At 37.8% G+C, this 23928-nt stretch overlaps 1 protein-coding gene across 1 annotated transcript; it reads right to left on the minus strand.

The window, feature by feature from the left end:
* Window positions 1-3148: 3148 nt before the first annotated feature.
* On the minus strand, window positions 3149-14632 carry LOC146607931 (adenylate cyclase type 8-like). Its single transcript, XM_085348921.1, has 23 exons — window positions 14388-14632; window positions 13686-13874; window positions 13182-13421; window positions 12379-12607; window positions 12155-12304; window positions 11749-11879; window positions 10975-11086; window positions 10622-10749; window positions 10391-10549; window positions 9998-10232; window positions 9714-9902; window positions 9518-9618; window positions 8628-8829; window positions 7721-7822; window positions 7494-7621; window positions 7329-7410; window positions 7052-7210; window positions 6007-6153; window positions 5821-5913; window positions 5599-5713; window positions 4882-5006; window positions 4710-4808; window positions 3149-3331 (listed from the first exon to the last, which is right to left on the minus strand). Exons 1-23 carry the CDS (start codon window positions 14630-14632, stop codon window positions 3149-3151), a joined length of 3543 nt encoding a protein of 1180 aa, XP_085205047.1.
* Window positions 14633-23928: the final 9296 nt, after the last annotated feature.

Consider the following 23928-nt stretch of genomic DNA (forward strand, 5'->3'; position numbering starts at 1 on the left):
ACATGCACTGGCTTCAGCAGCGGAACACGTCTGGCACTGCGGGATTTGATTCCCTGCCGTTGTAGTGTGTTACTGATGGTGACCTTTGTTACTTTGGTCCCAGCTCTCTGCAGGTCATTCACCAGGTCCCCCCGTGTGGTTCTGGGATCTTTGCTCACCTTTTTCATGATCATTTTGACCCCACGGGATGAGATCTTGCGTGGAGCCCCAGATCGAGGGAGATTATCAGTGGTCTTGTATGTCTTCCATTTTCTGATGATTGCTCCCACAGTTGATTTTTTCACACCAAGCTGCTTGCCTATTGTAGATTCACTCTTCCCAGTCTGGTGCAGGTCTACAATACTTTTCCTGGTGTCCTTCGAAAGCTCTTTGGTCTTGGCCATGGCGGAGTTTGGAGTCTGACTGTTTGAGGCTGTGGACAGGTGTCTTTTATACAGATGATGAGTTCAAACAGGCGCCATCCATACAGGTAACGCGTGGGGGACAGAAAAGCTTCTTACAGAAGACGTTACAGGTCTGTGAGAGCCAGAGATTTTCCTTGTTTGAGGTGACCAAATACTTATTTTCCACCCTAATTTACAAATAAATTCTTTACAAATCCTACCATGTGAATTCATGGATTTTTTTTTCACATTCTGTCTCTCACAGTTGAAGTGTACCTCTGGTGCAAATTACTGACCTCTGTCATCATTTTAGGTGGGGGAACTTGCACAATCGGTAGCTGACTAAATACTTTTTTGCCCCACTGTACATCAGATCACTCACAGACTCATGTGATCTGGATTCCAGCTGTGAATCCATTTGATTTGCCCTCCGTAGCCTCAAAGGCCCCCGCTTATAGTCAGGAGATGCTGATAAATGAAAGTTCAACCAGACTCCACACAATTATTCTGCTTCTCTGTTACACATGTACATGGATGTGTTTGTTGTGGAGGATTTTAAGGTTTATACAAGAGACAAATAGAACTGTTTTGCCTATAAACAACTGACTTTTAAATTCACAGTCACAGTGGGCCTATGACTGAGCCCTGAGGTACATCATATTTAATGGCGCTGGCTACAATCTTCACATGAGGTTAGCCAACAAATATTAACGGTGAAAGTCGTTTTTAAAGTAGTAGTGAATGAGTTCTTATGCCATTTGTGCCATTCTAGTTTGATTTGCTAACAGAAAGCATTTAGTGTTTGTACGACCCGAAAGTTTCCTAAAACACATTTTCCATCTCAGTCCGCTTATGGCAAAAACAAATTAAATTCTCTTTATATTATAAGGTTTTTCACAACATGATATGAATCAACCATGAACTTGAACATGTACTTAGTAGGTCTTTCAATTAGGTAAAGAAAACCTCAGCAGAACTACAAAACATGACATACTGAACCATTTTATTATTTTTTTAAACAAAAATTAAGCCAGAATGCACGAGTAGTGTGTGAAACACACGGAAAGCTGGTGGTTTGGAAGGGCTGCCTTCCAAAATTTAAACACAGTTTAGGTTTGCAAAGTAGCATCTGAACAACCCACAAGACTTCTGGAACAATGTCTATGGGACAGACAAGACCAAAGTGGAGATGTCTGGTCGTAATGCACAAAACCAAACACAGCGTTTCAGCACAAACACTTCATACTAACCATGAGCAATTGGTCTTGTGGTTTTGCAACGGGACTCGGACAGTTGCTGAGTCAACCGTGAATTTGAACATGAAATCTGTACCAGTGAATTCTAGAGTCAGGTGTAACTCTGTGTCCAAAACTTGGACCTGTTGGTCATACTGCAGGACATACATGGCATACTGTAATATGTCATTTGTTGTTATTCACCTGAGTCGTAGTTGTCCCTGTAAGGTCCAGATTACTTATATAATTTTCTGGTATATTAACCTTTGAATTAACGCAGCATCTACTTTCCTTTTCCTGTGACTTTTACTTTCAGCAATCACAAGAGTCATAAGATTGAGCACTGAGGTACATTTAATACAGGCTTCACATAAGATTAGATTTACATCATCCTAATCTAGTTATGAAAAGAACAACAACCACCCTGTTAGTAGTTACACCTAAGCTGGGAGCTGGATTTACTAAAAGAAAAGTTTCAGTGTTTTTAGAAATGAAAAATCTACTCAAGTTTAAAGGTAAACACATGTGAAATTAGCAATTTCTCTTTTCCTGTTTATTTTATTAGAATAACAAAATAGTATCATTAACAGCTGTCAAATATTAGGCAGATCTTTAATGTAAATTAGCCACAATATAAGAGCGCTCAAACATTTAACCATAAAAAAACACTGCAAGGGACAAACCCACGTTTATTTTTCCTTTTTATTTATTTTTTTTTTAAATCAACGCTTCTTATAGACACACTTTGTCCTCTGTAGACAAACAAAGTTCTGTCACAACTTAATGTGTCTCTTATATATCCACAAATCTAAAATATCTAAATGTAAAGTGCTTTGATCCTGAAATGTTTTTGGTCCTGCACGCGGCTCCATCTGGTGGTCAGACAAAGTTATGACAATTTAAAAAAAATTTGCTAGAAGAGTTTGAAACCTTTAACAGCAAGAATAAAAACACAGTAAATAAATGCTTAATATAAGAAATATAAGAAAATTCTTCACACTTTCATAAAATCTTTTTACAAATATGTTTTGTAAAAAGTTACATGTTGTGTTAAAATTTTAACTATAATCTTTTATTGACTTAAAACCCATAGTTTCATATGAGGAAATCAAACCTACACAAACACATAAAATAAAACATGAATGTTTTTCTGCATCAAAGTCTTGGCAGAATGACGAGTCTTATAAAGGAAGGCTGCTTGAATATCCAGAATAAACCTTCAGGAATCCACTTAGAAACCAGAGTAACAGACACATGAGAGGTCCTTCAGTGTCTCAGTGATTAGTGATGTTTAATTTGCACATGCATGATTCCATGTTGTTAGCTTTGCTCTGCAAAGCACCACAGGAGCTGTTTGTTCCAAAACACAGAGCAAAAGTACAACAATCCATCACCATCATTACTAATCTTTCCTTTACTTTAAGACGATGCAGATGAATGTTCAAACTCCTTACCCCCTTCAACATTTCAGCTTTCACAAATGTTGACAGTTTTACCTTTTACCCTCAAAACCAAACCTTTTTTTCCTCCTCACGACGCCTCCACCAGGTGGAAGCCTCCGTTCTCCTCCCTCATCTTCTCCCTTTTCTGGGCTTGAACCAAACTGTAGACCACAGCTCCCAGTGTGTTCCTATTGAGGCTGAAGCCCCGCCCCCCACCACGCTCTATAAAGCTGGATCGCTCCTCCCGACTGCTCACGAAGTATGTTCGAACCTGAAGGGAAAACACTTTGATCAGTGGTGTGTACAGTTTATGTAACTAATACATTAACCCTTTAAGACCTACCATAGAACCAAGTCCGCCAGAGCTTATATTATATTTTTACCTGCTGTGGAGCCATTTTTGGGAGCATTTGAAGTTGCTATACATCAATACAACCATTATAGCCCAGATTTTAATAATATGTATTCATTAAGTGCATAGTAATTACATAAATTGCAAAAAAGTGCAATAAACTACAAAAAAAATTGAAAATCGTTTTTGTTTTTTAACATATATTTCTAGTTAGAGAAATTTAAGAGGCTTATCCCTCAAAACTGTAAATACAAAAAAGTTGCACAAAATAGTTTCCCACCACAGGAAATTTATTTTGAGTGTCTTCATAGTTTTATTTTTGAAATACACCAATTTTTATACACTGCAGGAAAAACGAAAATAAATATTATACTGCAAATTTGCAAAAAAGCAGCATATGCATCAAAATAAACTATTTCCAGCAGTGCAATATGAGTCCTAAGCATCCCAGAAACGACACAGAAAGTCATAAACTCAAACATAACTTTTAAAAAGACGAGTATAGGCCCTGAGGGCCTGATAGTAAAAAAGACTACATTTCCGCGAAAATGACGTCACTTCCGGTTTCGGGCAGGTAATGGCGGAAATGCAAAAGTTCGCGCTGACGTCTATTCCAACGTAGGAAGTGTTATGAACAGCTGATCGGACCGGCACAGCGTGTTTCTGGAATATTATGTTTTTGTTCCTGCAAGCGCTTTTTATGCAGTTTTTGCAAAGCTTTATGTGGAAGGAAACCGTGACCTAGGACAAGCTGATGGCATAAGATGTGAGTACAACTCCTCCGGTTTCATATGCAAAAAAAATTTTTGCGCTAGCTTACGTGGTTGCAGTGCTACTGGGATTTAAAAATAGTTACGCAAAACAGAGCGTGCCCGCTCCGATCGGCTGTAAAGGGTTAAACATGATATTTTTCTTATCTGAAATATTTTTCTCATGTTTATGAAAAGTTCTGTTTATATTTTTGGGGTAAAAATGTATAAAAATGATCTCCTTGTGTTAGGCAAATTTTACAAAAATGTATGACACACTTTTCCTGCACAATTGTGTCATGCACTTTCTCATCATTTTGACTTCTTTTGATTTGTATGATAAAAATTCCAAATTTTTTGTCATACTCTTGATATATACTTTTTTGTTTAAATATAAACCCTCCAAGTTAAAATGCAGTTTTTTTTATGTTATGTTAATTTTATGTTAAATGTAACTATTTTCAAACTCATTTGTTCATACCTGCACCTAAATCTCATAGTTTAGATCTTTAGGTCATGTGTGTGGTCACATGATGATGATGGCTCACCTTTCCGTGGCGTTCACTAATCCCTTTGAGATAAACGTCCCCTCTGAGCTGCCTCAGAAAGCCTCGTTCAACCAGAATAGAGCTGGTGTGTTCTGAGACCTAAACACAAAGGACGACATTTAAAAACCTGTTGAAGTGATGACCTCATGTTTCTGCAAACAGGTGAGCTCACCTGTATCCGCCCGCTCACACCGGTGCTCTCCATCCTGCTCGCCATGTTCACCGTCATCCCCCAGATGTCGTACTGAGGTTTGGTGGCTCCAATCACACCTGCTATCACCGGACCGTGAGCCACACCTCGAAGTGATGTTAGAGGTCAAAGGTCATGGAGTGTTTAAATAATACACAATAATAATAAGGGAAAAAGATACACTTTTTTTTAAAATTTTTGCTAAAGCTTTTAAAAATGTAATAATAATAATGAAAATAATAATATTACATTAAACTTTGTTTAAAAATTATTTTCTAGACATGTTTGTAATTTTGTAATTCTTTTAAAAAGTTCATTATTCAAAAACATTATATTAAAATATTTGTTACTGTTTACCAATGATTCATTTAAAATATATAAAGAAGAATGATTTTTAAAGAATCTATTTCAAAGAATTTTAAAGAATGATTTTTTTATAGATAAAATAAAAAGAAGTAAATACATTTGTGAAATTGTTCATTTTTACATTTCTGATGTTTTTATGATTCCCATTCTTGATGAAAATCTTTCACCTTTGCACCTAAACTACTGGTTTAACTGTTTGTTTAAAACTTTCAAATTCTCCCTCTAAACTCTTTCTAACTAGAGAGATTTTTATTTTTTTCTTTGAGTACTAAAGTGGTATTTATATGTGTGTGTGTGTGTGTGTGTGTGTGCGTGTGCGTGTGTGGTACTTACCAACACGGAGCTGGAAGTTGTTTCCTGTCTGTGTGTTGATGTGTTTGAGAGTTTCTTGCATAGCGAGTGCGAACAGGACCAACTCACTGAGGTGATTCCAGCCATCCTCACAATCCTGAACACACACATGCACGTCTGAATGAAGAGTGTATGGACATCAGAGCCTTTGACAAGAGGCTCAGAGGGAGCATTTAAGTGTTGTGATGTAACAGCAGGACTCACCTGCCTGTCAGGTGAGAGGCCTGAAGCTGCCATGTAGCAGCTGCCAGTGGTTTTGATCTTCTCCACCTGCTGAAAGTAGCATTCATCCAGCAGCTACAACACACAAACACAAAGGTAAAAAATACTACATTTAATAAAGTTTACAAAACATATCTCGTTTGTGTGTGTGTGTGTGTGATTTATGACCTCATCAAAGTCGCTGATGACGTGGTTAAGGAGGCGGAGACACTCAACATGCTGATGAAGGACCTCCTTTTCCTCGTAGAAGTCGGAGAATCCGGGCAGAGAGGCAAACAGCACGCCCACTCGCTCATACGACTGTGAGTACAACTCCTGATAACACGCACGCACGCACGCGCGCACACACACACACACACACACACACACTTTAATGCTCTGTTAATATGACTCATACTAATAGAATAAGTAAATATCGATTATTGATCAGGCCTACTGGTCATGAGGTCTGAGGGCATATGTCACACCTTGCATTTAAAGATGAGAAACAATTATACAAAAACTTGAAAAAGTCACGAAAGACTCAAAAAATGTGCAAATGGCCACAAAATATTATCTAAACCACTTCCAATTCTTACAAAGTCTCAGCTGTTCTATACAGTAATTTTTATATATATATTTATATATTTATAATAAATGTAACTGTACGAGTGTTGTTTGTTTTTAATTTTTTAGAAATCACGTGCCTAAATTTTATCAAGGCTGAAAGTCTGGAGGAGTGGCCTCTGGATGACAGGTGGATGATGACATAGGAGGTTATACAGTGTTTGAACTGATTTGTGTAATTTGGTAATATACAGAATCACATCATGAGTATACAGTGATATTTTACCCTCTTTTTGGACCTTTTTTCGGAACACTTTAATACAATTATCTGACCAATAATATGTCTGCTGCATGGTTACTTGCACTCATAAATCACCCAAGAAGTCTGTGCTCCTGTTTTGCTGAAGGAAGTCTAGGATTTTTTTACACTCTGATTAACAGTTATCTGTGTCTGTGTAATGGTCCCAGTAGTCCTGTGATGCTCCCATGGCCAGAGCATGATAATGAAGTTAGCTTTGATTAACTGATAACTTCGTTATCCTCTCTCATAAAGATATGGTCACTTCTGACTAGAAAAAACTAAATGACAGTGACCAGAATGCTAATGCTGAAGCTCCAAAACTCAATAGGAAATCAAGTTGGCTGCTATGTGAAAGGCATCAGGTACCTCATCATTGCGGTCTCTCTCCAAGAAGTGCTGGGCAACATGTGCGGGCAGGATATTGAGCAGCAGACACTCATTGTGCTCCCGCTGCTCCTTCATGTCCTCCACCTCCTTCTTTGACTGAAGGCCCCAGAGGAAGTCCAGCCGTGCTGTCGCCTCCAGCTACCAGTGAAGAAATGGAAGAGGGAAGTGGTGGATATTAGCATACTGAATTCATATCAGGGTTATCATTGTTTGCTTGATAGCAATAAAAGCTGGTAGCGTGTTTAACAGAATCCACCTGTCTGCTGTTGAAGAGGACAGCCACCACAAACATCAGCATAAGAACAACACAGACTCCATTCCTGCACAAGTGATGAGACCTGACAACAACAGAGGAGACCACATTTTATTTTCCACACCTTTACACAAAAACACAGGAACATGACCTGAATGGAACTTGTACCTGTAATTCTTGATTATGTAGGTGTAGAGGGCAGCAAACAGCAGTAGAACGGCCAGCTGCAACACGCAGCTCAGTCTGAGGAACACGGCACAGGTAACCATAGCAACCACGCCACTTAGAACCATGTACTGTACACAGAAAGGCCAGTGATAATTTTAAAAATGGTTACTGACTAATCAAAACAATGTCATCATGATTCTGAGTTCATGTGATGTTTGAGTGTTCACCTCTGGATATGTGCAAATGTTGATATCGGTCCAAGCCGAGGGAGGCGGAGCCAGCAGGGAGTCCCTGTTGCTGATGTCAGTTTCTGATGAATCACACCACAGCTAGTGGAAGCAAGCAAGAAGCTTTCTAACAAGTTATTTTGTACTAAATTCTTTGTACTAAAGCCTTTCAGTAAGTTGCTGGAAGAAGCTATTATTCCCACTGAGGTTTTTAAAAATGTTTAACATAAAAGATTGGTTGTCAGTATATGGGAAATCATAATAGACAATAAGATGTGCACGTTATTGCAGGTGAGTCATTACTTTTTGGCACAAAATACCAAGAAACTAAACGAAAACACTAGCAATGCAAAAATGGAGGGACTTCTTGAAATGCTTCAAACAAACATTCCCATTGTTGTAAGAAAATTTTTAATTTTATCTTATGTTGCTGTTAACACTGTTCCGGTGCAACTAAAGAATGTGTAAATACACATTTTTAGTTGTTGAAACGACAATGCTGTCAAAGTGATGTAATTTCACACTTCGTTTACAGAGAACACATTTTTGCAAAACTTTAGAAATTCAAGGTGATTACAATCAATACTCTTGATACTCTTTTATACTGATGGAGACTCATCATCAAACAGTAATCCTCACACTGTGTTGTGTCAACATTGCTGCTTAAAATGTAAAACAATATTTCTGGAGAATTCATTTTCCCCCAAATTGCTTCATTCTTTGCATTTCTCAGCATTCACATCAGCAACTGTTACAGAAGTGATGCTGAGGCGGACAATGATGTTCTTTTAATCGATTTTAATATGTTAGCTTGTTTGGTTTTCAAATCTTTTCTTATGATCGTTCGGTATTTATGACCTATAACATATCTTAGTTGTTGATTTGATAAAAACAATATCAGACTTACAATGTCTGCAGAGGCGATTCCAAAGTTGACAGTGATGGCAGTGAGTGTGAGCAGCATGCGGGCACTCTTGTTTTCATGCACCCAACAGCAGATTGACTGGAGGGGAGCAGGACAATGCTTAAATTCCTCCCCCAGAGTCAGCAGCAAGAGCAGGAAGTAAATGCCGCCACTGACCACAAACTGAACGACCATTGGACACAATCTGTGGGAACAAAAAGTTACTAAACACACACATGTCAGCTGTTATAGAAGTTCCGGTCAGCATGAACAAGATGTTTCCTCTCCTTGTATAACATTTATAATATTTTTAAGGGGAAAACAAATTTGTTTCATCTTTAGCTTCATTTATCTCTAAGCATGACCAGATAAATTATTATATCGAGCCAAAAAGTGCAGAGAAACAATTGGTACCTGATCCTATGCAGATGATTTTCTCTTTTAGATGTGAGGGCTGTTAAAATAATATCTATTAACATAAAAAACAAAAAAGCATTTGCAGAAGCTTGTTTTTGTACTGTTACATTTTGGTGCTGAAAAGATCACAAAGTCTTATATTTTCAATATATATTTAATTACAGCTGCTCATTTACACAAATATCTAATCTCATGGCAGCAATTTAATGTATTTGGCATGTAGACACGGTCAAGATAAAGGTCAGAATGGAAAAAGGTGATTTCAGTGACTTTGAACGTGTTACAGTAGAAAGTAACACTAGTTGAAATATGATCAGGACCAATAGCAGTGTCTTCAGTTTTATCTGAAGATTAAATACAAATTCTATGGTTTTGTTTTTTACAACATGTTAAGCTTATGTTTTTCCAATTGTTGGATAATTGGACAAACATCATTTACAATTATTTACATCATTTAACAAAAGGAAAATCTATACCTTGGGGCTGGGATTAGCACCTGGACTGTCATTAAAAGCAGCAGCAGAATGAAGGAGCAAACCATGTTAGATTTGAAGAGTTCGTCTCTCATCTGAGAATACTGAGAGACAAACATTTTATTAATGACTGTTTTCAAGGTGCCAGTTTCACCCCCCCCCCAAAAAAACCTACTAAGAAAAAAGATTCTCGTGTTACCTTTCCCTCCACATGGGAGTCCTTAAACACCTGAGTAAAGGTCGTGATGTGCTCCTTCCTCATTCGCTCACTGCTGCGCACCTCCATGGCCTGGCGAATCCTCTTGTTCACCTCCCGTGTTCCTGAGCGCTGAGCTGCTATATTATTGGGCAGCTGGGTCAGTGAACCATTGGTAAAAGTAGCAAGGATCTGTGAACCAACAAAGAATACAACAAAAGGTCAAAGGTTATTGAAATTCAATCAGAAAAGTACTAATGGACTTTGAATCTGTCTTCTGCACTCACAAAATTCTTTCCTAGGATGTCTCCAAATGGCAGCTCAGCACTCCACATTGTTATCTCGTCATAACTGGGGCGCCTTGCTTTAGGCGGCTCCACATCTTCCTTCGATGCCGGACGGACCAGGTATGTGTCGATGTTGTGTTTCCGTAGAAACTCGCTACGATCCTGGCCATGTCCCGCCTCTGTCTCATAGATCCCACCCAGACAGTCCAGAGTGGCCTTGGAGATGTGAACCTGACTGAAAGGAGATGAAAATGTACAACAGTGTTACATGAACACATCACAAAAATCTTCTGTATTTTAATCATTAAGATTAACTTTATGGGATGACACCTATAGCAAACTGCAGTTTGGCAATTAAGTAATAAGGATATATTATGTATTAATTTGTCTTACCCAGGCACTCCTGCAGCCTCCAAACTGTTGGCGACGTCCACGTCCCAGCTCCAGATGTCAAACTGCCACTTCTGAAGACCCAAAACACCACAAAGAACGGAGCCAGAGTGGACGCCTATTCGCATGTCCACCTCCTGTTGGAGCTCCCGACGAACGTAACTAAAATGAAATACACCTGTGAAGTTTTGTGGAAACAGCTGTAGGGCTGTGTTAGCCACAGATGATTGGTACCGTATAGTGTTGATCATACTGAGGCCCATCTCCACACAGCAGCGGGCATGTCCTCTCTGAGGCTCTGGGACTCCTGATACGCAGTAATAACAATCACCCAGAATCTTAATGCGCAAACACTGGTGGTCCTGTACTCAAACACAGGGGAAAAAAGAAAAACTGTGGCCTTGTACATTTAAAAAACACTAAATAAATAAATAAATGGCAAAAGCCAAATAAAGATTAAATTCAAATGAAAAAACTTTATACAAAACTTAACAAAAGAACCCCTAGTAGAATAACAAATACACCAATCCTTTAACTGGTACAAACACATAAAACAGGAGCTGATGCAGTTGACAAGGTGATCTGACCTCAGCCAGCCTGTCGAAGCGACCAAAGAGTTCATTGAGGGTTTTAACGAGATCCTGAGCCGAAAGAATCAATGACAGCGATGTGAAGCCGATGATGTCTGCAAACAGGATGCTGTGGAGAGGCAAAATTCTCATCATGAGAATATCATTTTAATCCCACTGAAACCAATGTAAAACCACTACTGCAATACATTTTTGGCTAAATGACCTTTACATATTCTTTATTCATCCTCTACATTTTTAACTTTACAATCTGTAATGAAATCATCGAAATAATTTATAAAACCACTAACAATACCTGTTCAGTCTTATTTTACATTAGATGAAAGCTAAAAACTTCTTTAAGAAATTATGCCTTTGCATTATTACTGGTGTTGTTGCAGAACAAAAAATCACACCTGCTGGATGTTCAAGCGTTAATCAATTTTGGGGGCTTTTTTTTTTTTTTAAAGTAGATAGAAAGATGGGACAATGGAGGAAGAAACTCAGCAAAGGTCCATGAGTTGGACTACGTTATAGCTGTGTGGTATGTGGTTGGCTCCACAATTAGTAAGCTAAACTAGAGCCTAAAGTTAGAGGTTTTTGATAAAAAACTCTGTGGTTAAAGGTTAACTGCTCATTTGACTGCCATAACAAGTCATTTCAGTCGATACAATAACTATAGTAGAGTTGTTAGTCTGTTGAAGCTCCTCAAAGTTCTTCATTCTTTTAAAACTACATTTATAGCATGTGTGTCCAGCTGGCTCGTCATCATAAAGAAGTGGGTTGTATTACCTGACATCCTTGTAATGGTGAATGTAGATCTTGTGCAACTGCTGAGGCAGCAGATAATCTTCCATGACGGCCATGTCACCAGTCATCTCAAGCACCAGAAATTGAGGTAGGATTGACATCACCAGGCGTTCCTGACAGCACAAAGACGCACACATCATTAGCTTTAGGATATATGAGGTCCAGACATATCCCAAATACTTTGTTTCACATGACTTGCTACCTAGCTGTTTCTTAGTTAAACATCTTGTTACGTTTGGTCAGAAAAATGATGATTTGACTTTATGCTGATAACTGAGATCATTAATAAATAGATGAATAGGTTGACCACATTTACAAATGATCCTAATACTTCTTCCACTTCAATAGGGACACAAAAGATTAGGGAACCCTTAAATATCATCCTCACTTGTCTGTTGTTCTCCCTCTCTAGTCTGACTCGTCCTTCGATACAGCGCCTGGTCTCCAGGAAAGACTGTCTCTGAGTCCAATCAGACAGGTAGTGAATGAACAGACCCGCAGTGTTCATAGCCAGATACAGCAGAGCCTTGGACAACACCTGCACGTGTACAACCAGACAGTTTAACTGCACAGTGACAGAAAGCAGCCAATAAAATGTAGCAATTTTGTTACCTTTCTGATGAAGCTGTGGTCATTATAGTGACAGCAGAAATCCACCAGGAGGTGCAGAGTGGAGGTGGTTCCCCCCGCAATGATGGACCAGAGGAGGGGGAGGGGCAGGAGGGTGTAAGTGGAGAAAAGCGTGAAGAAGACATACCAAGAGTGATCGCTCTCCGCCCAACTGAAAACACCAACCAGCACTTGGAAGGTCTGAGACAGCCAGCTGACCACTGACAGATACCTGAGGTAGATTTAAAGGAAGAACAGGTCACTGTCTTCAAATTTTTAAGTGAAACATTTTCAGAATAAGACTCTGGAAAACTGAAGAATTTTAGAGGTTCCTTCAGCTTCTGAAGTCGTAGTTCTTCTTTCCTTTTCTGGAGAGAATAACAAACGTTCTTCCAAAAGAATTTATGACATCTTACAGCTTTCAATGTCAGGAATTTGTTTTAGAAAATCACTTCTGTGTTGGTAAATGCAGTCAAGCAGTCACATTGACTTATCTGTGGTTTAAAATTTGAGCTACTGTTTAGATTCTGCTGGTAGGATGAAATGTCATCTGCATATAACTTGATATTTATCTTAAAGAAAACTAAACATGCCCTCTGCAGTGCAGTGCTTCTTTCCTAATAACAGCCAAATAAATAAACAAATAAATCCATATTGTTTCGCACATCAAGGTACTATAATATTAGCGACAGATTACATTAAAAGACATAGTAACTTAGTTCATGTAGGATGTCGCTAAGTTGGCACAGAGATCCTTATAAGGAGCCCTCCCACATAGCAAGCAGGTCTGCTACATCCCAGTGTACCTAAGCCACTGAGGTGATGACAAGACTTCCTTTCTGGTCAGAACCACCAGGCAGATTCCTATCCACAAGACTACAGACAGACCGGTAAGCCAATCACAGGCCATGCCCCACCAGCCCAGCGGCCATGTCAGCAATGAGACAAGAAGGCGGGTCAGGATGTCAACGACAACAGTGACGACCAGTGAGGTTCTTCTCTGAGCCGAGGAGAACTGCTGGTAGAGCTGCTCCAAGTCTGCAGACCTGAAGAGGTTATAAGCATCAGCATTACTTATTTTTATACCATTGACAATAAGCAACAATATAGTCAATAAGACACCTGAATAAATAAAATAGGCAAGTAAAGATTTATGATTAAATATGTAAAAAATTCTAAATACTATCAAGGTTTATGCTACAAAGCATATTTAAACAAAGATCATTAATTTTATGACTGTATCATAATTGTTATTATACAGCTAATAATTGTATGGTTTTTAGTTAAAATGTCCATTTGAATGTCTTTACTTGAATTTGTGCTGCAGTGTGGGGATGAAGACGCCTCGCACCGTCCACCCAGACGACACAAAGAAGTCAGCATCACTGAGTGGGTCGTGTTTGCTCTGTGTTGCTGTGGTGACTGTTGGGTGAATGCGAGCTGCTGACGAACGGCGCTTCTGCCAAAATACTCCACGAGACGCTTTATTGCGGATCTGCCTGCAAGACAACACAGACCGAAGAACTTGTGTAATACTTCAAGTTTGATTTAAGAGAATAGACAAAAAATATTATGTGAAAAACGTTTTTTTTTTGTTAAATGTTCTTAATTCAGTAACTTGTAAACTGTTTTGGATAAGGATAACTTGTATTAATAATTAAGATGCCGACAGTTCATACATTTATTAAGGTTATTCAATCAATTCAATCATGAAATTACTATGAATCAATGTATTTTTAATAAACACATAAATTATTCTGGAAGGAATGTAAAATAACACTTTAAATAACTTTAAGATTACATTAATTTGTACATTAATCAGGAAAAATTCACATTTTAGGAGTTAACTAATATGTTTATAGTTAATTAACGATCAAGAAAAAAGTAATCAGGAATGTTATTTCAACGTTTTAATTGAGATCATTTGCAATTTCAGCAGGATGAAGTTAACCTTAATACCAACGTTTATTATAGTTAAGGTTCAGTTAACTCAGAAATCAGTTTCTTTCTACCTGTTGATGTCCGCGATGTAGGCATCGGTGACTTTGATATGGTGCTTGCCTCGCTCCAAACCCCCAGCGAGCCTCAGTGTGTACAGGTTGTGCTGGTCAATGATGTTCCTGACGGCGTTCTGCCACAGCAGCTGCTTCCTGCGCAGGTTGGAGGTGGGGCTTATCCCAGTGCTAAAGGTGATGTCGCTAGTCTGCCGCGCCGCCTCACAGTCACCATTTAACAGCTCGCTGCAATCTTCACCCATGGTTACAGAGTTGTAAGGCCTGGCTCTTCTGTGAGCTGATTGGTGTCAAACAGATTTACATCAGTGATAACAGCAGCAAAACTGTTCTGTCTTTCAGTGTTGAGGAAACATCCAGGCTCCCGTACACAGGGCTGAAAACAAACCAGAAGAAGCACTTAGAAAAAAAGTGGCACCAGTAATGATGATTTGTCATTAAAATCCATTTTACACAAAATAATTGCCTAAGGAGTGTTACTCAGTAAATACAACAACCTTAAATTACATCAGTGCATTTAACGTTATGTATATATATTTTTTGAAGTTTGTTAACTGCATTGAATAATGCACACTGAAGAGTATAGTTGTGTAAATGTGCTTCACTAAGTAATTGTGATCCTTCATTCAGTTTGGGTGTGTGCAGATTTGGCTTTTGTGGGTGTGTAACAGATTTCCAGTGTAAAAGTCACCTTGACTAATTTTGTTCAGGCTTGTGCTTAAAATGTTAATAAAATCAGATTTCCTGTACTTGTGCGGTGCATGGGACAATTTTAATTTCTAGTAAATACCTTTTTTTTTTTTATAGAAGCTGGTGTTGATGGTGATGATATGAAGTTTGTCCAAGTGATGAAGTCCACTCAGGTTTTAGTTGCAATCACTGAATAAGGTGTTTATTTGATATATGAGTGCAAATACCCTCCAAATTATAATGTAACATATTTGCATTTCCTCTAAGACCAGTTTTGTTTTTGTTTTGTTTTTTGTAATGACAACTTACTAAATTTTACAGTGTGGTGGAGTTGAACCCAAACATGGGATAAAAGGAGGGATGCAGTTTGGACAAGCTAGCCACTTCATAGCTTTTCAGTTTTTACACTTATCAGTCTTTTGACCCTTTGAGATCCACAGCAAGAAAAAAGCAATGGAAATTTTTTTTGTTTGCATTTCTTATTGACTTGGGTGAGTAATAACCACAATCAATAATTTTTTTTCAATAGACCCTGTAGTTTTTAAAATATTGATCTCTACCAAACATTTGAGATGTCACTTCATGGTAAAAGTATGAAATGTCATGCAAATACAAGTACAGTAGATAATACAGTTGAAAAAATCAAATAAAGGGCCAAATTATAATTAAATTAATAACAAAAACTATCCAGGGCATTTCTAGTAGCATGCCAGTGAACATTGCTGGTTTTCATTCCATCAAAGGAAACTATTATATCAAACAACAAAGTACATATTTTTTTAAATCTGCAAATGTGAAAAATGTGCAACAGCACAAAATACTCACATTCGGGCCACTTCTGATTGAATGCTACTGTGCAAAATCATTTTTGTTTAAAAAAAAAACAAAAAACTAAAGACAGTGCAAATCAATCACATCTGCTTGTAGTTTTGGTCGTTGGGGTCTTAGGGTGTAGCATTTACTCTGTGGTCTTGGAGAGCTGAATCATGGTTGTCCAAATCTAGATGCTGGCTTGTTAACTTGGTTCAGACACAGCCAGGTGGAAACCTTTTGAGAGCCATTGGTTTCTGGTCCAGTAGGGCACAGTCCCTCTTGTAGACCAGGTATTCAAGTCAAAGATGTATCCGAACAGTGGAATATGCCATCTCCTTAACTTGTAACTTATAACTTGTCTTATACAGGTGTAATAGCATATCAGAAAGTTTAATTCCTCCCATATGCTAATTATATACAGGGATGAGTGATGGGCATGGAATGGTGATCTTTGCATTGGACTCTTTGCTCCACCGTTTGACCAATGAAAGAGGCATGAACCCACAGGCATTGTTTAGGAGGTTGACACATTTCTTGTCAAACCATTTCATTGCAATCAGACCTTCATCAGACCTTGTGGCTTCATATGAAACCATGACCTCAAACACACTGTGGTTGAAGGTGGATGGTATCATGAGTATCATGCCACAGGACGTATGATTTTTAGCCATATAATTGTTTAGCGTCCATATAGTACTTGTTCAACATGAAATTATAATTTTGACAATTTAGTAATATTAATTTACCAGCTACTGTAATTTGGTTAAAAGGTAATCGGTTGTGATATTTGTGATTTCCACATGTTATTCTTGATTTTTACAATATTTACTAATATTAACTCAGAAAGTTACAAAAATGACTTACTGAGGAAATTATTTCAGCATATTCTTGCTGTGCTAACACTTAATGTGCAGTGTTGGGAAGGTTACTTTTAAAATGTATTCCACTACAGATTACAGAATACATGCCCCAAAATGTATCTTGTAACGTATTCCGTTACGTTACTCAATGAGAGTAACGTATTCTGAATACTTTGGATTACTTAATATATTATCATGCTTTTTACAACTACATGAATGTACTATTGCTGTGTGATTTATTACTATTACTGAAGGTCCGTGGCTCCGAACCATAGTAAATGGACCTCTGGCTAATACATCGTTTCCTGTCAGGCTAGTAGCCGAAAAATAGCTTTACTTTGTTGTCTGGGTCAAGTTTGAGACAGAGAGGCGTTGAAAGGCTGCTCCAACAGAACTTATTGTTTCGGAAGAAAACACGAACACAGTCGAGTCTTAATAGCTTACTTACAACTGGGCTCGTCAGGCACTCTTCTTGGCTGCAGTGGTTATTATTATATTTACATGCTTCCAGCTCCCGTTTCTGCTCAATGACAACTAGTACTTTTCCACTCTCTTTTTTCTTCTTCCTCCTCGCGCTCACAGACACATAATGTGTATGGCAGTCCATTCTCCCTGCAGCACGGACTACACTGCCCATGAAGCTACATTCTTTAGGGCTATGACTGTAGCATTCTGCCTATTAGCTTAGCACAACAACAACAACAAAAAGGTGCTCTCTCACCCAGGAAACAGGCAGAGAGAGCCCGCGTCACCCTGTAACCATGGCAACCACAACGCTGCCACCTGGAATAACAGAACATAGCAAAACCCAAACAGTCCTGACCCACGACAATATGAAACAGGAAAAAGTAACTGTATTCTGAATACCATCTTTTTAAACGGTAACTGTAGCGGAATACAGTTACTCATATTTTGTATTTTAAATACGTAACGGTGGTACATGTATTCCGTTACTCCCCAACACTGTTAATGTGATTTATCAACAGCAATGGATAAACAAAATGGGTCTAGTGGTCTGAGTTTATGGCAAATAATCAATTTTAATAACATTTAGGTTATGTTAGCATTAGCACCATAAAGGGACAAATCAACCGTTTGGTTGACCACTTTTTAAAAAACATTATTAAGCATTTAATTTCACTTTTTTAATGCTGTCAAGTGACATACATCTGTTTAGTAATTCCTCTAACACTATTATAAATCAAAAAATTATATCTTCCTGCCTTAGTTTCATCAAAAACACTCAAAATATGTTTGATGTTTTTTTGTTTCTGACTACCTGGTTGGTAGAGGGATAAGAAGAGCCAATCGTTTACATTCACAGTGCCTTCTGGTGGATTTTTTGGGCATTACAGATGTAAACCAATTGTTAGAAAAGACTCAATAAGGTAGGTTAATTTCAGTGAAAGCCTGAAAATTTGTTCTACCATTTGGTTGAGCATCATTTATTATATTTTATTGGTTTTATTACATTTTTTGCAGTTACACAAAGGTCATAAACTGTTTTTTTTCCACAAACTTCTCACTTTAAATGTGAAACACGTGCACAGAAAAGAAACAAAATCAATCAATAAATAAAAATATTTGGAGAATAACTAAGATAAAAACCTCCAGGCTATTTGATTTTCAATATTCAACTTACATTTTTAATTTTTCTTTTGACTGTCAAAAGGGAGATATCTTGTGTATTACTGAAGTGGCTGCTCTGGATTGCATTTAAATGAGTTCCTAATATTTTATACTCCACACTGTAAATGTCATATAGATATGTAAAATGTAATGATTAACAGAAATATTGAAAAAATAAAATAAATCATTGCCAAGTTGTTGTACTGGACTGCATTCAACCTCTCAGGTGTATCTAATAAAGTGGCTGCTGACTATAAATGGTTTCAGGTCTCTCTGCCAAAAATCTAAGACGCCTTTCAGTGGCACAGTTGGCTGAACGCAGTCTTGGCCCAGATCAGGTCCAGGTTTCAGGGTTAATCCAATCAGGTAGCAACACACTAACCTGACTGTTGACAGGACATTAAATCTCTATTATCAGATGTCTGGGTTGGTAAATGGAAGAAAAATTACTTGTCAGCACTCTAAAATCCGTTCACCTGGACTGGCTATCAGACACTTAATAAAACAACAATATTTACAGTAAGATAAATTTCAGCAAGTGAAGCTTTAAATTTGGGCTTTAGATGCAGGATGTCTGAACATGGGATAAAAAAAGAAAAAAAGGAAAATTATGAGCTTTAAAATAACCTTTACTCAGTTCAAATTGCATTTGATTGCTCTCTTTTCTTATTCTCCTCATAATATGTCAGATAGCTACTATGCCATGTACTAAGCAACTTGTCTGCATAGGTAAGCCAACATTAGCCAGTATAAATTCAGTTTTAAACTGGTCCATAACAAACACAACTTTGACCATCTTTTGATAACTATCCAGTCGTTAAGTCTGACGTCACTAGCCGTGTCTGGGCCTAAACTCCGCTGCAGGTCCATATATCAAACGATCACTATGGCATTACTGAGAGTTGAAAAACTGTCTAAAGTCTTTCATCTTTAATAAAATGATCAGCGTTCTGCTCTACCAGGAGTAACAATTGAGTTTAACATCCACACATCCATGAAAACGGAATTTATGACATTTAACGGAGTTAGAAGTTAGCAGGAAGTTAGCTCGCTAGCTTCTATCTAAATACAATATAGCATGTCCTGACTGCGGGGTTTTGGAAACAAATTAAAACGTACAGCTCTGTTATCACTTCCAACATAAATGAAGACAGAAAACTAAACAGCAGTGACGTTTGTAGGGTTACTGAAGTTGGGCTAGCTGGTATATAATGATGTGCTACGTGATCGCTAGCGACACAGCTATGTTAGCATAATATAAACAAGCTAACTTTTTTTCCACTCGATAAAAGTTAACGTGAGTGTTCTCGGTGGTCTGGAACAAATGTAATCGCATGGCAGGATGTTGTAAAAGGACCAAACTTCAGCCAGGAGAACAACTGAGATAATCCATCCACAATACGAGGTTAGTCATTCATATACTACTGCATGGGCTGGGCTGTAGTTACATCCTAAGGTTTTAAAAACTAGGCTTAAATAAATGATTTAGGAGCTTTTTGAGATTAAATAGAAGAAAATACAAAACATTAAACATGTTAACAACACAAAAGCCATATTAAACGCAGACTACTTTAGGCCCATAAGTAGGATTCGTCACTACATCACTTAACGACCGGATAGTTCATACCAGTCAATTTACATGGTTTTCTGGATCGATCATGATTTTGAGCTCTTTTTTTCTGTGTAATATTAGCATCATTAATATTAGCATGTTAGGGTTAGTGTCACATAGCTAAATCCCATCTTTAGTTGATAAGGTTAACTAATTAATCCAAACTTCTACAGCTGATCTGGAAACTTAGCTGCCATTTTCACTTTATCAGCTAATATTACAAGTTTTACTGAAATAAATGCTTGTTGGTTAGCTTTCTGTGTTAGATCCACGATACTAAATAGTGTGTGTCAAATGCAGATTCTGTTGATGTGAGGGAAGCTTTTATCATTTATCAGAGATGTTCCAGACTCCTCTACAAATGAAAGAAAAATATTAACATCTACAATCAATCTAAATCAAGATGAAAACATACATTCATCACAAGAACCATATGTGTGAGGAGCAAAGAGGAAACTATTATAGTTTTAACTTATTCTGTCATTGTTTGACCTTTTACTGGAGGTTTTTAAAAGCAACTCCTAAGCTGTTGGAAATAGCTAAAAATGTATTTTGTTTCTCTAAAATCTATTAATATTAATATTATTTAATTTTATTATTTATATACATTTATTTTTGTTTGAATAGAAATTGATGTAACTCTGCAGTTTAAGGTTTTTAACAGTTTAAGGAGTTTAACCTAGGAGTGTCCTTCAGAAAGCAAAAACTGCTTAAGTGCTTTATGGTCACGAACAAACAGAGGATTACTGGATATGAGACTCAATTCAGTTTCAGTTCAGTTTTATTTATACAGCACCAAATCACAACACCAGATGCCTAAAGGTTCTTTATATTGTACGGTAAACACCCTACAGTAATACAAAGAACATGGAGAAAAGCCCAACAGTCACCCCTGACCCCCTGTGATCAACAGGAGTTGGCAGCATATACAACATGAATTCACCTCGATTAAACTGTGTGGAAAGTGTGAAGTTTGAGTGTTTGTGTTGTACCTACTTGTTGCTTTGATCCTGTCCAGATAAAGGTTTGACCGCAGTTTGATCCTTCAAACACTCTTCCTGCTTTCTTTGGTTTCTCTCACATTTCAAATTCACAGTTTTTCCTTTTCAGTCCAGTATATTTTGTCTTCATTTCACTTTTGCTCTTGAGCCTCAAAGTTTCTTCTTTAAAACATGCTTTGTGTTTGTCGTCTCTTGTCGAACATCTCCATCATGTTTCTCTCTGATGTTGAGTTTATGCTTCATAAGAGCAGTACTCTTTCTCTGAGAGGAAAACTGCAAAATTACAATGACAACGAGTCATTAGTTAACCTCAGCGGAACAAAATGAACCCAGTGAGGTAGTGAAGGTCACTATGGCTGTTTCTTGTCATTCCTGCAGCTTTAACAATGTCCCAAAAATCAGAAAAATGAGGATAAAAAGAACCAGAAGCGACAAACAGAGCAGAGCGAGGCCAAGTCAGGAGATGAGGATTTGAGTAATGAGCTGATGTGAAGCAGCAGATGTCTGACTGAGCATGTTAATCCCAAAAGAAATCCCCGAAACAAAGACAAATGGCCCTTCATTAATCAGACAGATTAACTGTGTGTGGGGAGGTTCAGGTGCCTGATGGGATTGGCAGACCTCCAACCAGGTCAGATGGAGTCAGCACGGTTCAGTTCAGGATAGAAACAACTGAAACTCAAGAGAAAACTTCATAAGGTCACCTCAGGGTGTTCAGACAAATTAAATAGTGAACAAGACAAAACATTAATGACAAAGTTGATGTTTTCCTATCAATCAACACCATAGTTGGAAGTTTGATGGTCTGTTAGTACAATTAACCACACAGCAGCCACATTGCACACAAACTCACTCACAAGCTGGCAACAGGCCTTGAAGTGGAGAGGGTGAGCAGCTTCAGGTGCCTGGGCGTCTACATCACCGAGGACCTCACCTGGTCACTGAACACCACACAGCTGGTCAAGAAGGCTCAGCAGCGGCTGTATTTCCTGAGGAGGCTGAGGAAATTTGGTATGTCGGCCAAGATCCTCAGCAGCTTCTACAGCTGCACTGTGGAGAGCACACTGACCAGCTGCATCACTGCATGGTACGGCAGCACTACTGCTATGGACCACAAACGCCTGCAGAGAGTGATAACAACTGTGGAGAAGATCACCAGGACACCGCTGCCCTCTCTGCAGAGCATCTACCATCATCGAGTCCAGAGGAGAGCTGCCTCCATCCTCAAAGACCCCACACACCCCCAACACAGACCGTTCACACTTCTGCCTTCAGGGCGGAGGTTCAGAAGTTTGAAATCCAGAATATCGAGACTCAACAACTCCTTCTTGCCCACTGCCATCAGACTCTTGAACAGCTGACCCATTTTGAACAGTAATAATAATTTTTTGCACATCAGGTCATCTTACATATTATACATAATATAGAAAAAAATATAATACGTAATATAATATTGCACAAAGCAATATTATATTACGTATTATATTTGCACTTAAAATAAATAGAAGAATCAAAGGGCAATTCTATCTGATATTAAACCCAAACTCTGAACATAACCTGCTCCTGACCAGATTATGTGCATATGTTACCGTGGTGATTTAGCCAGGTATAGACACAGCAAACTGACTTGAAACTCAACAGAGCACGCTAAGCCATTGAGCTCACTTCATTAAACTCGGTTCAGTGAAGACAAGATGAAGTACAGACAACAAGAAGTCAGAACTGCATTAAATTCAGTCCTTTGTTTGTGGTGGTGCATCCTGCTGGTCCGGTTTCACTAAATTCTTAAAGTTTAATGGTTATATGAGCACATGAAGGTCGACTTTGGCTGAAAAAAGTTTTCTCACTGAAAAAAACAAACTATAGCTTTATTAAGTAGACCACAGCTATTAGAATCAGATTAACTGACCGTTTGCAAGAAATTAGACACAAAGTTGTGGAGAATTATTTGTAAAAAACAAACTCAGTGATGACTCAACCTTAACATACCTAAAGTTACAGAACATTAAAAAACCCAAATAACTGACTAAGTTACAAAACAATAAAATAAACTAATAATAATTCATTTTCCCCAAAAAGGTTAAATACTTTCAATTTGAAAATATTCTGAAATAGTCAAACAATTATAACAAGTTGTGTTCAGAGGTTTAAAATATAAAAAATTAAAAAGAAAAAAGTTTTATATTTATTTTTTGTATTATTTCCATGACACAATCTGAATTTCTGAATCATTCCAGGTTTATTATTAATTACTAATTATAAAATACTAAATTATAGTAAATTATAAATATAAACTAATATAAATGACAAAAATAAAACACTCACGGTATATTTCAGAATGATTTAAGGATTTCCTAAAATCTTGAGATATCAAAGGAAATCCCGGATCTGGCAGCAGGTAAAACACCTCAAGATAAAAATCAGAACAGGCTGACATCAGAATTCATTTTTGTGACTTTTTATTAATTAAAAACAATCTAGCAGAACAACATTTAGTCTGTAACTGTAACACACACTCACTCCAGCGCTCGCACGTCATCATGTGACTGATGACTGCACAAACTAAGGGGAAATTTGTACTTTTGTGTTAAATCTATGTCGTAGGCTCTACATAGATTCAGTGCACATGTATAAATTAAACATCAGGCAACAGGAATTCATTATGTTTGAGCCATGAGGTACAGAGTTCAAACTGTGCCAAATCACACATCCGTCAAACACACAGTCACATTAGGAGTTAGCTCAGAGTGTTTGTAACATAAATCATGTGATTAAAATAAAGAATACAGAGAGAAAACTGGTTGAAATAACATGACTGATTGGCCAACGCTCATTAAAACTCCTCTTCCACTTTCAAGTTTAGTGTGATTTTTATTTTTTAACCTCTTACTTTACTTTTATATTATGCATTAATATATTTTTTCTAAAGTAAGTTA

This window comes from Diplotaxodon limnothrissa, linkage group LG23 (genome assembly GCF_057381915.1).
Source record: "Diplotaxodon limnothrissa isolate DT_005_m linkage group LG23, D_limnothrissa_male_GT1.1, whole genome shotgun sequence".
In the NCBI taxonomy this organism is placed as follows: domain Eukaryota; kingdom Metazoa; phylum Chordata; class Actinopteri; order Cichliformes; family Cichlidae; genus Diplotaxodon; species Diplotaxodon limnothrissa.

Coding starts and splice junctions, on each gene's coding strand:
- LOC146607931 (XM_085348921.1), bottom strand. CDS start 14,632: ATGGGTGAAGATTGCAGCGAGCTGTTAAATGGTGACTGTGAGGCGGCG. Junction 7,411..7,493: donor TACATAATCAAGAATTACAG/GTACAAGTTCCA, acceptor TGTTGTTGTCAG/GTCTCATCACTTGTGCAGGA. Junction 5,714..5,820: donor GCCTCTCACCTGACAGGCAG/GTGAGTCCTGCT, acceptor GTGTGTGTTCAG/GATTGTGAGGATGGCTGGAA.